This window comes from Stigmatopora argus, chromosome 11 (assembly GCF_051989625.1).
Source record: "Stigmatopora argus isolate UIUO_Sarg chromosome 11, RoL_Sarg_1.0, whole genome shotgun sequence".
In the NCBI taxonomy this organism is placed as follows: Eukaryota; Metazoa; Chordata; class Actinopteri; order Syngnathiformes; family Syngnathidae; genus Stigmatopora; species Stigmatopora argus.
The window spans coordinates 4,584,788-4,602,302 of NC_135397.1; the positions used below are offsets into that span (position 1 = coordinate 4,584,788).

The 17,515-nt window shown below is 38.1% G+C and overlaps 1 protein-coding gene across 6 annotated transcripts; it reads right to left on the reverse strand.

Moving 5' to 3' along the window:
• Window positions 1-1,125: 1,125 nt before the first annotated feature.
• Window positions 1,126-16,141, reverse strand: hmgcll1 (3-hydroxymethyl-3-methylglutaryl-CoA lyase like 1). 6 transcript variants are annotated; one of them, XM_077613130.1, is made up of 11 exons: window positions 16,004-16,141; window positions 13,279-13,481; window positions 12,380-12,664; window positions 11,675-11,746; window positions 11,138-11,245; window positions 10,285-10,380; window positions 10,043-10,191; window positions 9,311-9,374; window positions 9,051-9,239; window positions 2,347-2,472; window positions 1,126-1,570 (listed from the first exon to the last, which is right to left on the reverse strand). In XM_077613130.1, exons 3-11 carry the CDS (start codon window positions 12,476-12,478, stop codon window positions 1,436-1,438), a joined length of 1,038 nt encoding a protein of 345 aa, XP_077469256.1. In that variant the 5' UTR covers window positions 12,479-12,664; window positions 13,279-13,481; window positions 16,004-16,141; the 3' UTR covers window positions 1,126-1,435. The 6 variants fall into 6 exon arrangements, with proteins under 6 accessions (XP_077469256.1, XP_077469259.1, XP_077469258.1 ...); XM_077613133.1 differs by lacking the exon at window positions 16,004-16,141 and having other exon boundaries at window positions 12,380-12,533; window positions 12,601-12,664; window positions 13,279-13,621; XM_077613132.1 differs by lacking the exon at window positions 16,004-16,141 and having other exon boundaries at window positions 12,380-12,547; window positions 12,601-12,664; window positions 13,279-13,621.
• Between the last annotated feature and the right edge of the window lie 1,374 nt (window positions 16,142-17,515).

Genomic DNA, 17,515 nt, shown 5'->3' on the forward strand with positions numbered 1-17,515 from the left:
CAATAAAATGAGTATGGTATTGTCCCAAATGTTAGGCTAAAACACCATTTTTATCAAGCCAGGACAGAAAATGTAAAAAAGAAAGGTTTTCCAATGCAGAAAGGAGTCCTCTCAATCTGAGTCCTATCACTGACAGCGTGAAATCTCGCCTGCGACACGTTCTTGCACTCCTTTCTTGCTTTCAGGTATTTATAGAAATGTCAAAATAGGTCAAGCTGTCACCCTTCAAGTCAATTTGATTTGAAAATTGTTATTCTGCACCACAGATGGAATATTTCTTTCATTCTAAACTTGATTGCTTTCAGCAATATGAGATACATAATGAGACTTTATCTCAATTAACATATGAGTAATTAATTTCTTTCCAATTATGAATACATATGCTTAAAAATTCCTCATTTCAGTTGAACATCGATCGTGTCGAATAGCTTGATTACACATTCAAATATTTATTGATCCAATTGCTTTTAAACACAGTTGAAAAATGTGATACTAAATGGTATTTTATATGGTAATTTAAAACATATATCATCTACATAGCTGCATATATAAATCAGAGAGCACTCAGGCTTAATAGGAATAATAGTTTTTGCTGCATGAATTCATGTAACGCTTGGATAATTAGAATGGACTTTTGGAGGAAAATCAATTACCACGACTTAATAAATGTATGCAAATGTATACAATTGCTGCTCACCCCTTAATTAATGAGATATTATTTGATCAGACTCATTTTCCTGGCATTTTGCAAGGCCGCTGTTTTTTTAATTCTTTTAATTGGCAGCTGGAAACAAAGGATAGCTATTGAATAAAAAGAAAAAATGGTTTACCCGCCAGTGCGTTTTAGACACTTCATCTAAGTTTTATTAACAAACAAGGGAGGTCAAAGTTAAAATTGGCATGTGTTGTTACCGAATATTTACCAAAAATACCATTGTGTCAATTTTGGGGTGCAATAATATCATAACTACACATTATGAAGGAGGTTTTACGATTCCAATAGTAAATTATATAGAGTCGACCAAATGACATACATTAAAAAGCTTAAAATCGTGCTTTTTAGTTTCTAGAAACCAAAGAGTGGCCAAACATTTTAAATAAATGGACGAATAAAATGTAATATGATTATTTAATTTGTACATAGATGACGTAAGCACAGATACTAATTAGGTACCAGCGTTCTTGACGTGAGTGTGACAGAGATCTAACAGAGGAGAATGACTGTAAGCCATTGACAGGCCACCTTTCCAGCTACATCTTATTTTAGTATGCAAACCAGTTTCCAATTGCAATACAGACCTAAGATTGCTGGACAAGTCAACTCAGTCAATATCATTAGCAGAGCAAGACTATTTGGATTAAATAGAGTTTAAATGTCAGGCACACTATGACCTACCTGTATTACGAACCATGGAGATTCATTAAAAAATCCTCATCAAATCAAATCAGACGGGGCGAGACATGATGATGACATGCTTGCCCTTGCTTGAGCAACCTTGGAATTGGTCTTGCGATGTAGAGCAGCGCAGATGAAGTCACCTGCCTCCAAGACTTTGTCAAGATTCACCCCCTCAAGAAAAAGAAAAAAAATCATCAAATTTAGACCATCATATGGCATTTTGAATCCTTCTGCTGGGAATTTAAACACATTTATAGCCATGATGTCAAATTCATTTAAATGAGTTAAACAACAGGGTAATGAATTATCTGCCTAATTGGTCCAAACATATTTTGTGTCTTGTGTGAAATGAATCTCAAATTATTAATGAAAGGGTAAGTAAAAAACATACAATAAAATAAAATTAGTATAACAATGCACAAACAAAAAAATAATTATTAATCTAGGATTTCCTCATGTAGAAAACAAGTCGTTTTTTTTTTTCATTCAACTAATATAGCACATATTCAAACTTGATTTATTTAACAGTAAAGACATTTATAAATGGGTAATTTGTCCATCTGTTTTTTTAAATGTTGTTACTATAAAAAAGGGGATTTAAAAATGTCCCTATGCTTTTGAAAATGTTAAAAATAAAACAGGACACAAGGAACTATGATTGACAGTCATCAAACGCTGCATCCCACCTGTAGTGAAAAGCTTCCTCCAGCAGGGGTAGAGATTGTTAAATAAATACTAGTTCATGGGTCAGGGCCCCCAGTAGCGTGGGCGCAGGAACTTGTGCAAAACCACTGCTGTTATAAAATAAACACTGAGAGAAAAGTATGTTTGCAGAGCCATATGTTTATGTAAATGGACTCTGGGAGATGGAATGACTTGGGCTGCTGTGCTGCGATGGCGAACACACAAAAAAATGACAGCAGTTCTCACGGATTGAGCAAACTTACAGTGTGGATACCCATGCCATGGAGCATGTAGAGAACATCCTCCGTTGAAACATTGCCAGATGAACCCTGAGCGTATGGACAACCTCCCAGACCGGCCACTGCAGAGTCCACCACGCGCACTCCCATCTGCAAGGATACGGTGCAATCCAATAAATATCACGATACATGTTTTTTTTAATATACCAATCCAATCCATTATATAACTAGTTGTAGCAGCAACTATATCTTCTACACAGAAAAAATATTTTCATAAAACTGGATAAATATATACATTAATGCAGGTAACTATGTTTTGTAAAGAACGGAAACGGCAACACTTCAGCTTTCTGTTTTGTGTATTCTTTTATAAAGAAAAATACAGTGATTTTAAAGCCAGGTTCTTGGTTCTTGGTACATGTATTGTTATATAAAGTCTGGTGTACAACTTGCGATCTGTTTTTGAATGGTTCTTTTAGTATCTGACTACGTTTGACTGAGAGTGTGTTAAGCTATGCTAAATGGCTCAATTTGCCTGTTATCTCACGATAGAGGCTGTGGAATGTAGGCCGTAAAACTGGAACGAGGTTACATTGTGAGTGTGTGTTTCTATTCTAGGAATTACAAACTGGACAGACTCTGAGGACCCCAGGGTATGTAAGGGTTCATAGTGGTAAAGCTGCTTCAAAAGATAAGGGACAAGTCGATTATAATGTTCCTTGAGTGGCCATCTGAAAAAAAATATATAGTATATGGCTCCCTGAGGAATATTGCACACTTTGATGAATATCTGGTGGAATATTTGTGTCTAGTCTTGTATTTGCTCCTTCTTGGTCACTAGGGATTGGACGACGACTCTGCCTCAATAGAAAGGCCGCTTGATTTTTGTCTTCTAGATCATATTATAGCAACATATATAATTTACACTATACGACAATGCTCCAGCAATATATTTTTTCTTCCCAAGACACTTCAAAACCAAGACATTTAAAGATGTCCTTTCAACACACTGGAAGCAAATCCAACGCTAGTTTTTTGTTGTTGTTGTTTGTTCAATTTTCGGATCATCTTCAATAGGAATGTCACAATGATCTTTTCTGCCATTAGTCAGGAAAAATCCATGAACAAAGCGCCTTCTTCTGTTGTACAACTTGACATTAAATGCAATTCCTTGCCAAGGCTGCGGTGGTTTCCGCAGCCGTTTCGGAAGACTGCGGCCTCGAAAATGAACGGGCACAGAAAGTCCCTTAGTATGGCTTAGACATCCTCTTTTTCTGCGTCTGGCACTGGTGCCACATAGTAATAGCCTTATGCACATTCTCAATGTGAAGCGTAACATTTCATATGGTTCTGATTCCGCTGGTTACCCGTGTTTTCACAGTACTACTCAATCTTTTCCGCGCAACATCGAGGAGACATTTTTGCCTCGGTTAAGAGGGTGTCCACTTACCCTTTCCCATCAACACGGGAGTTATAATATTACTACACAAATGTGCCGTTGTTGCAAACTATAATCATTACTGCCATGCATTATTTCCCTGATCCCTTCAGGATAAATGTACCTGATTTAGAATTGTCGAAACACATGGACAGTAACACGCAAAGTTGTGAATACAATATGTTCTAAAGAGGTTTTATATATCGTAAATTTTCTAGCCTGGTTTTGATGTACAATGTTTTATAAAGATAATTATTGCCGGGAAAGGAACATTTTCTGAAACACAATTCAAGTAAATACAGCATTTTTTTCCTCTGTAAATTGTGCTTACTGTGTGAAAAGTGATTAAAGTTCCAACAAAGGTAACTTGTTCAATAAGTGGCTTCAGAGCATGAAGCATTTGGTTGTGATTTAGCAAATGATAAATACCGCAATCTTTGGTAGTGCCATGCCATTCCCTTTCTGGACCACTGCTTGTCTGACTATCGCAGGTTTCTCTAAATGACTGGTCGCCAAGGCAATCAGAGAGCAATAGATGAAACATTCACATGCATATCCTGCATTAGTTAAGAGTTTTTACAATGAATCCAAGACGCATATTCAGTGATAAAAACTGGTAAACTTTAATTGGGATTTTTTTTACTTTTGATAGGGATTTAAATTTGTATCGTCGTCATAGTGAGACAGACACACTGCTTCCTATTTGCCAGATACAGGCGTCACGATTGCTTTTTTATTGTTTTGACTTATTCATCAATGTCTTTTCGTTTTTGGATCAAAAACCATTCTAAATATCTGGTCTCCACATGATTGTGTTTTTCAGTTCTTTGGAGTGCTTGCAACAAACGTTTTCATTACCATAACATGTGAAGCCAATTACCAACATTAATCCAGCAGGACCACTTAAATCAAATCTGCTGGTAACTTGTAATGCTTCATTTTCAATTCAGACAACAAATGATGAAAATCCAGTTCCAGTTGTACATGTCCCAGGTATTAACGTGAGAATCTTAAAGATTTTTTTTCTAGCTTCCGCAGCAAAGCCAGATGTCAGGAGGGGTCCTACAGGGAGACAAAATTAACACACTGATACTCTCAGTGGCAGTGGGTCATGAAGGACTTTCACCCCACGGAGAAGGATCAAGCAAGCAAAATTAAAAGACAAGAATGTACTTCTTTCAGGGGCTGTCTAAACTCGCCGTAATTGCTGTTTGTGTTGGCAAGGCGAGAGGTTGAGGTGGGGTGGGGTGGAAGGTGACGGGGGCGGGGGACTCAACTTTGCTGCGTTCAGTGCATGACATTTCCAGACCTTAGTTTTAAAGTCAGAGCAGGATATTGTATTAGGCAGATTTTTTTTGTCTAGTATAAACACCAAGTTGTAATCTACCATGCCAATCCTCTCACTTGCAGCTGCACAACGTGCAAGGCTGGGGGTCTTTGGCATACTGTTTCCGAAAGGAACAAAACAGACCCTTCAGTGGCGTGCCTTGTTCATTTGGACGGTAATCGTGCGAGAGCCGGTGGTCAGCAACTCGGGCTTGCCAGTGCTCGGTTAGATTTGCAGTGCCCAGAAACCAGATGTGCACTCGGCGTTGGAAAGCCGTATTCGCTGAGCTGCGGCCGTATGAAAACAATACATTCCTGTGTAAAGACACTGTATTCTGAAATGGGCATGGTTTTCGGATACGCTTGTTGACATTCTACACTCACACTTGACGAGGCTGTAGACGGACAAGCTCCCATTTTGGTTTTACAAGTGCGTCAGAGAGACAGACAGAGAGAAAGAGAGAGACAGAGCGTATTCACGGGACGATATGAAGCAGTGATGCTTTACCCACAGCTACATAAACTGGCAGGTTGAAAGAAGCTGTCACGTAGCTGCGGCTGACACATATATCAACCTTTTCGTGGAAAATATAAATAAGCTTACAGTGACAAAGCAAAGCCCAGGAACTGGCAGAACAAAACAAACTTTTACAGACTAAATAAATGATATTTCAAACAAGTGATTTATTTAAAAATGAAACATTCTTAACGGTGTCATGGGTTTTCCCAACACGGCTTATTGAGTTCCATGAATAAGCACACCTCAATAACCTTTAAATCAAATCTTGGAACACGTTCCCACTAGAAACGGCAATAAAATGAGACGACGCATCACAATTCCTTCCGTTATGTTAGTTGGCTAGCAGGAAAATAGGAAATACTCTCATGTAAAAGCATTCCATTCGTTTCAGGCGCTATATACAATGTTCTAAGTCACTTTTTGACATTCCTAACGGTCCAACAAGTATAAAGACAAGTTTGCCACTTCATTTCAAAACTAAACTGAACTATTCCCACATTGTCAAATCTCGAATCAATGCTGCTAAGAGGTTTTTCTCAAAGGCGTTCTGGTGCATTCACCACTGTCATTATTATTTTCTTATCCTTTCTTTGGCAGGCTTCGATAAGGCAACAAAGACTCCAACAGACTACGACAAAAGACATTATATTGATTTAGCTGTGTGCAAAATCATAAAAAAAAACTGCCACGAGGCCCAGATTATCAGCTTTTGAGTCATATATTGACAGAGATAACTATGAATACATTGTATCTAACAATATTAGAATTAAACACCTTTTGTATGTAGATGCACAATACAATGATAGTGGATATTATAATAATTAATTTGGCTTGTCAAGACTGTGAAATCTAAGTACATAAGTTGTCATTGTGTGAACTGCCGGGAGTGCGGCAGGAACAAAGCCGCCCCCTAGTACTTTTGGGGGTAAAAAGAAAAAAGTACAAAGACTTAGGAATGTCTTTTCCGTGAACAAAAGAGGTGACTCAGGGCTGACAGCACTGGGGGAATTCATTTCTGGCTCAGTTGGTGGCGTGGACTTCTGGCACACACTAATGAAAAGGTATATGATAAAAATCTTTCATTTCCACTTTGTTTATAGGTGAACAAATGGATGACTAAAGAGCCCTGGTTGCTATTATTTGCAGAGAGCGCAGGGATGCTGAGAAGAATCGCTTAAAATATGATCTGAGGAGGAAGGTCACTACCCACTGTGTTTTAACCCCCCCCAACCACACCAAGTTCAAAAGTACAACTTTAAGCGTGGCGACTTTGATGAACATCTAAGAGAGCCAATCATATGTAATTAGTAGCAACTTTATTTTGAAGCTACGGTACGATGAATAGGAAACGGTTTGAAAATGCATGTGTGTGTGTGTGTGTGTATTTGTAGGAAATGAAAATAAATCACAACTTGCTGTGTTACTTAAAATGAGTGGACAACAGAGCTTGTTACTGCAGCTGCATGGCCGTTCATCACATGCGTAGCAGAGAACGGATGAAAGGATTATTTTCCAGCTGCCTTTAAACACAGCATTGTCAGAAGAGCGATGGATGAGTTCGGAACCCCCCTACCATGATCCCTATGGGCTCTTCTATCCACCTACCCCTCAGTCGCTTTGTACAAGAGACAGCGAATAGGTGAGCCTTTGTGCTGACCCACCTTACATCTACTGACCCCCAGACCTTCCACCCCTTCACTGAGTGACGTTTTGTGTGAAGAAAATGAGGCCCAGAGAATTTATCCAGCCATACGTGTGTTATCTCTGAACATATTTATATGATTTTAAAGATTGTTTAAAGTACTGACACACACCGACAGCTTCTCCTGTTACTGTATTACAGTATATATATGCGGTTCAGGACTTTAATATATATAAATAAGTCTTATTTTTTTTATGTTTCACAATTGAGTAAATCTCTTCAAAGGGAGAGAACACATTTAACATGTGTATCCCAGCAGAAAGAATCTTGTTAAACAAATCAAAAAACACAAATACTTTAGTTTTTTTCTCATATGAAACAAAGGAGAAAAACATCTATAAAAGCAAAGATTTACTGGAAGCATACAAAATAGCCGATGGCAGACATTTTTGAATAGCAGAAATGTTTTAGTCAATAAAATCCGAGTAGTTATTGGCAAGTTAAAAAAATGACGATCGCTGCTCAGTGCGTTAAGTCTAAATCCATTGGTCAGATTTTGAATGGGTCTTTTAAAATTTAATCATAGAAAATATTCCTTTCAAGCCTGTAGCCAACTCTAAGAATAACTGACACCACAGTCATCAGAAAATGACTGCACACTTTTTTTGTGTTCATAATTAATTGTCTCTGTTATCAGAGGTCAGAGAATTTATCGATGTGCATAGTGATTCTTTGAGTAACCATCTTTCCGGTGAAGGTCATGAATATGCCTATGCATGTTGACTTTCCCTTTAAGCAACGCTCGGTGGGGACATTTAGATCAAATTTCTTAATTCCCCTGTTGGCTGTTGACGGATGGTTCCTGGTTTTCTGTGTGCCATTGTGACCCACACATGGATCTGTCTCCTGCCTACTTGCCTAAACAGAGGTTGCATTCATTTCATAAACAGCCATAATGTCCGAGATCTACAGGGAGTCTGGAATGTATTGTTATTCATGCCATACCGCCTCAAATGGGGGTCTCCACGCCAATTGACACAGGGGCTAAATTAGTCGCTGGGTGCGTCGTGCACTTGAACAAATACATGCCTGACCGCAAATAGACGATTCATTTCATGCCCTCAAGAAAGAAATTACAGGTGGTGTTGCTAGGTAGTTTTTAATCTCGATTCATAAAGCACAGCTACCACATGCGGTTGAGTTCGGTTTGCTACAGTATGTTACACCCTGATTTAGTTAACACCGCAGATAGAAACATGAGCTATATGTGAAAATTGGGGTAAAAAAATAAGAACACTGTGGCATTTTTACCGATAGAGTCAAATATAGCATGGGAAAGTGAAAAATCCCATTTGTGCTATCGCTATTAATAACAATTAAAATACTAATTTGTGTAAATGCTGAGCAAAATATGATAGTGTTAATCTTGATCTGATACAACACTACATGTTTTCTTTTCATAATTTATATCAAGCAGTGTGTTCCTAATAATTTGTAACAAGATATTATTTAAATATTTTGGCGGAACAAATTAGCTCCTTAGAGCAGGTGTGACTAAATTATTTTTCTGCATGGGCCAGTTTCTAAAAAAATTAAAAAGGATGCAAAGCAAAAAGATCAGGTTTTTCATAACTATCTTTTTTATCCATCTATGAATCTGGGAGGGTTGGCAGTGACCGTTTAACCCTTGATATTGCAAAAAAAAAGATATTTTTATTTCCACTAAGCTTTGCATAACAAAGAGAAAATGTCCAGGCCCATTCAGTACTTTATATGCATAGCATGTGATTGTGACTTCTCACCTGAAGTGCAGTGAGGATGTTTGGCAATGCCTGACCGTACGTGTCATGGCAGTGAACTGCTAGAGCGCTGGCCGGAACCTCCTTCATCACACTCAGCAGCATCTTGCACATGGAACCTGGCGTGCCCACACCTATCGTGTCTCCCAGGGAAACCTCGTAGCATCCCATTTCATATAGTTTCTTGGCCACCTGACAAGATAAGAAAAAGATGGAGAAAACCATGAAATTGTTTAATGTATTGTTTCATCAAGAATACTAACCTCGGCAACTTTGCATGGATCAACTTCCCCTTCGTAGGGGCATCCGAGGGCACAGGAAACATAACTGAAAAGAAAGGTTTCAATTAAATTAGATATATTATAGAGTTTGTATAGTGATAGCTAAAGTAGTGGTGTTCGGATTGTCTAACCGTTCTATAAAATAATGCAGATTTAACCCCAATTTACATGGAATAAAATTAATGTCTGCATTGTGGGATACTAGATACTGGCTTTTTTGTGTGAACAGAAAATGCCAATGACAATGGTATTGTCAATATTTTTATTTACAATGATAAATATATAATTATATTACTCAAATTCCTTTGTAAAATTGTGAAACCACCATCAAATTAGTCAAAAGGAAATACATTTTTGGAGGGGTTGTCACCCATGCTTACTAAAGCAGGACTGCGGTATGTCAACTATTCCGGAAAATTCGAGAATAAAGTTAGCATAAGAGAATTTCTAGAAATAAATACGTGCGCAAAGAATAGTGTGATGAAGCCATGACTAGTGTTTTTCTCAGAGTCTTTTTACTGTTGATGTTAAGGGTTCTGGCTTAACATGCTTGGAAAATCAGGTACCTGATAGTGTTTGACTCTGCCAGTGTGATATGTCAGCTACCAGAGAAAGTTGAGTTGAGTAGGTACATGCAGTGGAAAGTGGCCAGTGACTAATTCAAAGCCACTATGCTCACAGTGGCTGTGTGTGACCAACAAAAGGATTACAAACCCGCGGACTGGAATCATTTGCTCTTTTGCGGCCTGGAGGACTTTGTGAAACCTCTGCAAGCTTTCGTCAATAGAGCAATTTATATTTTTCATGCTGAAGGTCTCAGACGCTGAAGCAAATACTGCCACTTCAGTAGCACCGGCTTCAACCTTTACAGAAGAAAGAAAACTGTTTTTTTTAAGTAATAATCATTTTGTACCAGACTTTGACAGCAAATCATTTCATGCATTTATGTGACTTACAGCATCCCGAAAGCCTTGCATGTTGGGTGTCAGTACCGGGTACTGAACATGAGGTGCTTTTTGGATTCCTGTGAGAACCTGAGTGTGGTCGGCCATCTGAACAAAAAGAAAAAAACATATGACGCAAGAAAATAAACGTCAACAGAGCTTGTTACTGAAAATACAACATTCTCAGTCAAGCCTTTCACATCCTTGCACAGGCCATTGAGGCCAAAGTTGCTTGATGTCATATTTCCTTGAAATGGACAAAAAACATTTGAGTGCTCTTGAAATAGAAATACAATTTATGACAGGAAATGTAGTCTTTCTGAATGTAAAAATATTTCTCCAGAAAAACATCTGTTCCTTCTCGCAGCCGGGAGGCAAGTAGGCCACTCTTAGTGTTATTGCTAGAGCTACACCAAAACTTAAGATCGATTCGTTTAGACATATATGTGACCACAGTAACCACGTTTACACGCGGAACCAAACAACCGAGCCAAGAGCGACAAAATGAGGTGAGGTGCTGAAGCAGTTTACCCACAGTTACCTTTTTTTCCACTAAAAGAAAGAACATGCCCATTCGGTGGTGGGGCCTGTAATGTGATCAGTTGGTTCCAATGACGTGCTTCAATAAAACAGTTTGGTTTTCAATAAATCATTACATTAGTAATAGGCGAGAGCGAGATGAGTATGGGGATAATAGGTTGGCAGAAGACCAGTAATGTTCTTTATGTGTGCTGCATAATAAACCATATTAGGTTCCTAAACCCAGTCGCTTTGTCAGGTGTGAATGGCAGAATGGTGAAAAAAGTTCTGGAACAAGCAAACGGCGCACATGTGTAAAAGATCACTCCGCAAGTGGCATTATTACCTGTGGTACCCACTTTGAGGAGACAAAGCTGGTGGCTTCAATCACACGCAAGCCTGATCCCGAGAGCATGTCTATCAGCTGGATTTTTACGCCTGTTGGAACAATTTCCTGAGGGACAATAAAACCCCAAACTGCTTTTTCTTTCTGGATTTGATTCCATTCATGCTGGGGCGTACAGAATTATAGACAACTTGCGAAAGAACTCTGCAAACACAAGAAGGCTGTCATCTCTTTTAAGTAGACACTGTGGTGAAACCTTTTAAATGACTTGCATGCAACAAGAAATGATTCAGAGGTGACATTCTAAGCCGAGTAAACAGAGCCAGAACCCTTGTCATGTCATGTCTCCTCTTGAGTTTCAAAGAAAATGTAAAACATATGCTATGTTAATTATGGCATAACCCATATGATGCACATGTTTTCATGTAGGGGAAGAAGGAAAATTTCAGGGAAAAACACTTGTTTTTGAAGGTATGAGCACAGGGCAAACAAACATGAGTTATGTAATGTACATCAAACAAAAGTGTTTGCCTATACTTTTTCATTTTGGAGTCCATCTCGGGGCCCAACTTCGACTATTTTCACATTCTCCGAATACTCCGAAGCGGTCTGCAGAACAAAAAAAAAAGGAAAAGTGAGCAATACATCACAATAATTCATTTAACAACACCCAAAAGCCGGAGAACACCAAATACTTGTAACCGTAATCATGTCAAGCATTAACATGGGAACCAAAGAGACGTTTTAGGGGGAAAACCTTTAAAAACATAAATTAGATACATTTCCCCACAAGAGCCACAAGGGAAATTCTGAGGATCGTGGCATTTCTCTGTTTGGAACCCAAAACTGCAATCATCTTGGTCAGACATAAATGAAAACTCCAAAAAAGCATTTAATGTAGAGTTTGTGTCAACTTTTTGCATTCTTTAACAGGCCACATTTATTCCGGTAGTAAGGCTTCCTCGCAAGAATTTTGATAATGGAGTCCTACTGAGGGATAGAAAATAAGTTTCAAGTTAAATCCGACATAGATAATAATACAGAACTGTGCTAAACTGTACCAACAACAATGTGCATGCATCCTTTTTTGTTGTTCTGGAGATTGAAAACACTGAACAGCACTGACTTATAATTTTGGTTCAATAAAGAATTTGAAAGTAGAATGATTGAATATGAACAGAGCACAGTGGGCCTGTTTTTTGGAGTGGAAAACTGAAAAAGACACACGAGAAGGACACCCACCTCTGCCTCCTCCAACAGCCAACGTCTCAGCCATGGATACTCCTGGATGAGTTGCTCATAGCTTAGGCAGTGGTTCACCGTTGTGGATAGATTTCCCATTCGGAGGCCTGCTGTTTTTACTTCCTCACTTCTCCAGACGACGCACTCCTTCCCCCTGGTTTGCTGAAGCTAATAAAGCTAATGGAATCATCGCGGCCAGTATGATGCAAGGCCTTACTTACCAAGATGGAAATACAAGCCTGTCGCCGTCAGGGTGGATGATTCAGCAGTTGCCATGGCAGCCACCTCCCAGCAGAGAAAAGATGAAAACAGAAATCAGTTAGAAAGTGGAAGTACAGTTATTTTTAGGGAGAAAATTAGGAATTCATACACTAACCTGAGATAAACCAATGTATTACTTTTTTACTTATGGCAGAATGAATATACTCATAAGCAGACATTTATGACCATGACAGTACAAAATCCTTTTTATCATATTGGTTGACGTACTGCTATCTGTAATGTAATGTACACATGATTTCTTGACAACTACAAGAGCAGTTAGCTCAGTTCCGACTAAAGCATGACTGTCTTTTTCATATCCCTTTTTTAAAAAGACCACTGCTACACGGTTTAATTCCCAGCTTGGAATCAATTGTGTTTATAGTAATGAAAGTAATTCATTCTCTCTGAGTTTTACCAGGCCAGCCACCAAACCTTTGAGATCAAATAACAAGATTAGGTGAACATTTACGCCAATTTTTCTGGTAAAAAATGGAGGGCTTCACAGAAATAAGACCCTTTGATTGATCCCCCGTGACCAAAACAGTTGAGCGCTTTCCACTGCCAGACGTGCCACCATTGCCAATATCAACTGTATGGTGTAATAAAATCCCTTGTTAAGCCAGGTCAACACTTACCACAGAAAGAGGCATTCTTTGGAAGCCAGATGTTAACAATAGAGGGGCTTAATGAAGTCCTTGCATTCAACCATGTCACTGCACTCAATGAGACCTGGAGGCCTGAAGGCCACCTGGGATTGGCCAGCTTTAGTGGACCTCAAGGTTGATGTCTATCAGTTGCAACATCCTCCAAAAAAGACACCCTCTCCATGTTAGTTTCCCTATTACAAAGCAGATGTAATATCAAAGTAGCGTTAAAGTGTCATTTAACAAAAGCATTTTTCCAAAAGAGTTGATTTTGTCAATCCAACGAAAACTGTCTTTTTTCTTAAACTAACCAACGCACAGCCATACACGTCAAAGACAGTATAATTTAATCACACTTGCTATCTCAAATTTAGATGATTTGTCTTTTGAAATTTGTCCATCTTAAAGAAAAAAGGTAGTCTTTTGGATACTTTGAACTCTTGTCATATAAGCATTGATAAGTGAAACATTCCTTGAACCCTAACTGGCCTTTTAACATTTCTTTTTTGAGGAAGCTCAGCAACTTCAGTTTATCTTGACAAATTCCAGCTGTGGCAAGTCACTTGAAACGAGTGGCCTTCCGGGGCTTTCAGGAATGAATGCAATGCAGGTGTGCCTCAAATCGGAGTCAGGTTTTAAAACAGGGAAGCTTAAAAGAGGGGATTATCTCTAATAAATGCAGCAATTATTCCATTTTGCAATGACGCAGAAAATTAATCTACATTTTGGCCAAAAAATACATTTTCTGGTTTTGCCCCAGTGAATTTATAAAAAAAAAACAAAGCCGATCTAACTGAAGTGTCAAGTCAGCTTTAAAACATCTTACAAAGTTGGAATTGAGAATTCAACCCATTTAAGCAGAGTAAGTCAAACTCTGAATGCCTCTGTATTAATCTGACAACATAATTGGAAATATAACTGTGGATTTTTATTTATGGATGAAAAAAATGCAGGAAATAACTGCTTAAAGTCAGAAGCCCACACATATCATTTAAGCTTAGTGGTACTGAAAATATACAGCAACTCTCCAAAGGGATGACTTTTGCTTCTTTTATGCGGTTTTCTGACTTGACCAGTTGACACAAAAAGCTAAACATCCGCAGTCTTAACCCTTTGATGCCTTTTGTACCAAATTACATACACGATCAAAGCAGCTTCAATGCTTTTTTCTTAGTCGCCAATTTGCAAAAAAATATCCTATAACATTTATTATGATTTGAATGAACTTTTGAAATTAGTTTTAGCATCCACATGAAAGCACAAATGCCACAAATGTTGCCACCTTGGGAAATGAAGCAGCTGCCCCAATACATCACAGTAGGCTACTTTAATCCTCTGTATATTTAATTTCTTATGCTTGAACAAACTAATCAGTGTGTTATTTAAGTCCTGGAAAGAGAACACTTGGAAAAATCAGAGCACATGGAAAACCTCCTAATCACCATTAGCATGGGCACATTTTTTTGTCTTCCATCCTGTTTACAGATCTGACATGAGTATTGCAATAGAATTTATCCTCACACACGCAGAGTATTCGACAAAGACAATGTTAGAAAGCTTAATTTCCTGTCCCTGGTGCTTGTAATTATCACAACGTGGCTTTTCTTAGCATTATATTTGATGTTAGGCTTTAGTTTAAGCCATAATGACAGAACATACAACATCTGTTTCAGCTCAGCGCGGTATGGCCACATGCATTTCTAACACAAGAAAGGATTCTCTCCAGTACTTTTGTCAAGTAGTATTTATAAATTAAGAAGAAAGGCCAATTAATGTCATTTTGAATGGACTCACAAATGAATAGTGAATTTATTAGTTTTTCAATTAAGGAGCATGTCAGTGTAAGAAGCACTTTTTCAATTCACAGTCCAAACTACACTAGAAGGTATGCTTTTGTAGCTTTATGCTGATTGTTTTACATTAAATTGAAAAACTACACTATTTAAATACTTATCAAGACTAGTGAGGGCAGCATTTTGATAAAAGACCATAAATTTGTGGCGAAAAAAACTAATCATGGCATTCATCATGATATTTATGTTCAAATCCAAGCCAAAATCATTAAAAAAAAAAACTTTCATTGTCTAAAAACATCTTGAACATAATTGGTTTTTTTAACATAAAACCTGACCTAAAATGAAGCCAGATGTTTAAAAACAGGGCTTTACAGTGGACAGGTTTCAACATGGCACGATGACAGTTTAAATCGGAGGTGGGCAAACTACTACATATAGCGAGATCCTTTTATCCCCATCATGCCATTCTAAAAATACGTCAAACCTCAGAGGAGCTATTATAACCCCAACACATCCCATTAAAAAAAAAATCCTATTTTTTCATAAACCCACAGTTTTTTCGGAGCACGGGGAATATTATACTGTTTAAAATTGCCCACGCCAATACCTTGAGGGCTAGAGCTAATTCATTGCAGAGATATAGAAAATAAAAACCTAGATGGGTCACTAAGCATATTGTGCCGGAAACAAAGATAATGTATTTGCAATTCATACAATTTCTATATGATGGATGTCATTGAAATTTAATAACTGGAGCCAACTTTAATTAAATCTTGTGCATGTACTCCAATATTCTTTTTAACACAAGATGGAACTGGTACACGACAACATAAGTAATTAACACATTGGTGGTGTTTAATTCATCTCCAGCCATGCAATTGTAAACATTCCTTGGGAATATATGCAAAATGTTTCCATACCATTGAGTTTCCATTAGAAGAAAATAACCACGCAGTCTTTTCAAGCTGAAATGAAAAGCCTTGTTTGTAGCTTTTTTTTTTCTCCTTTTCTTCTTCCGGAAGCCTGCTGCTGTGATTCAACTTTCCACAGTTAACCTTGGAGACAGCATGTGTGTTACACATTATCTTCACACTACGAAGCAACATGTTTCTTTCAGCACCGAAAAGCTACCGACCTTTCTGTGAGCCTTCTGTGTCCAGATGGTTTTGAATTTATGTAAATTTGCATATGGCATGCAAATTGTCATTGTTTTATTTGCTCTTTCATGGGCACAATTTCTAAAAAGGCAGAATTCATCTGAATAATGTATCAAACTTAACCATAAAGAAGTGTATTGATATTCCCGATGGTGAGGATTGGATTTCAGACCACAAATCATATATACTGGGATCAAGAGTTATCCTTTAAAACACTTAGAAAGTCTGTTTTGCTACTTTCTTACTGGGCCCTTTACTGGAATTAAATATTACCATGTTTAGAAACAAATTCTGTTTGTTATTCTAATTTATTACATTATTGTGGGGTATTATTTTAGACATACAATGAAAAAAAATTGAAAACTATCAATTTAACCTCAGAGAATCACACAAAAAGCTTTCTTACCTTCTGAATTTTTTTGGTGATGTCTTGCATGTTTCCTAGGAAAGAAAACACCCATCACACTAATAAAAATACACTCTAATCCAAGATGAGTAGCAAAAGAGGAACCAACATTGTCTATTTGTTCTACAATCAACTGCAAAGCATTTAATCACAGAGGAAGTTCCAGCCAGGCTGAGTTAACTTCTATTCACTAAAAACAAAAACCCTACAATCGGTCTTACTCTTACTGTCTTGCATCAATTAATAAGAACTATTACCCAAATCATTGCACCGCCAGGTTCAACATCCTAATTACAGGATATTGCGCCACAACATTGCTATTATTTTGTGCAGGTTCAATCTTTGTGTGATTATTCACGTCTAATCAAGGTTCGCCTGACCATTTCATAAACTTGCTCCAACCATCCACATGCATAAGAGTGATGCTGAATGTTCACCGCCATACGTTCTGCCTTCAACGCTAAGAGGAAACAAGGCATCCATTTCCCGCGCAGTTTATCGTAACCACAAGACATGGAATCCTTCTCTCCACAGGTTCTCTTATGTATGGTGCACATGCTGGTGGCAAGCAAAACATGAGCATGTTTAAGCATCACCCTCTGAGAGGACACATTCCTTGTCATACCAAACAAGATGTAAAAATGTGACCCACGTGCTCTCGCGTTTTAGGGGGGACTGATTGAGCTGCATGGAAGCCATCGGCCACCCACCGAACACAAATAAGGAGAACCATGTGTGTCGAGAAGGACTGGATAAACTGCACAACATTTTTATTAGATACAGTTTCACTTGCCTTCGTGATGGACTGCAAGGTGACACTATGAAAATAAACGTATGGCTACAGTGAGAAAATAAGGTTAACAGAGCTT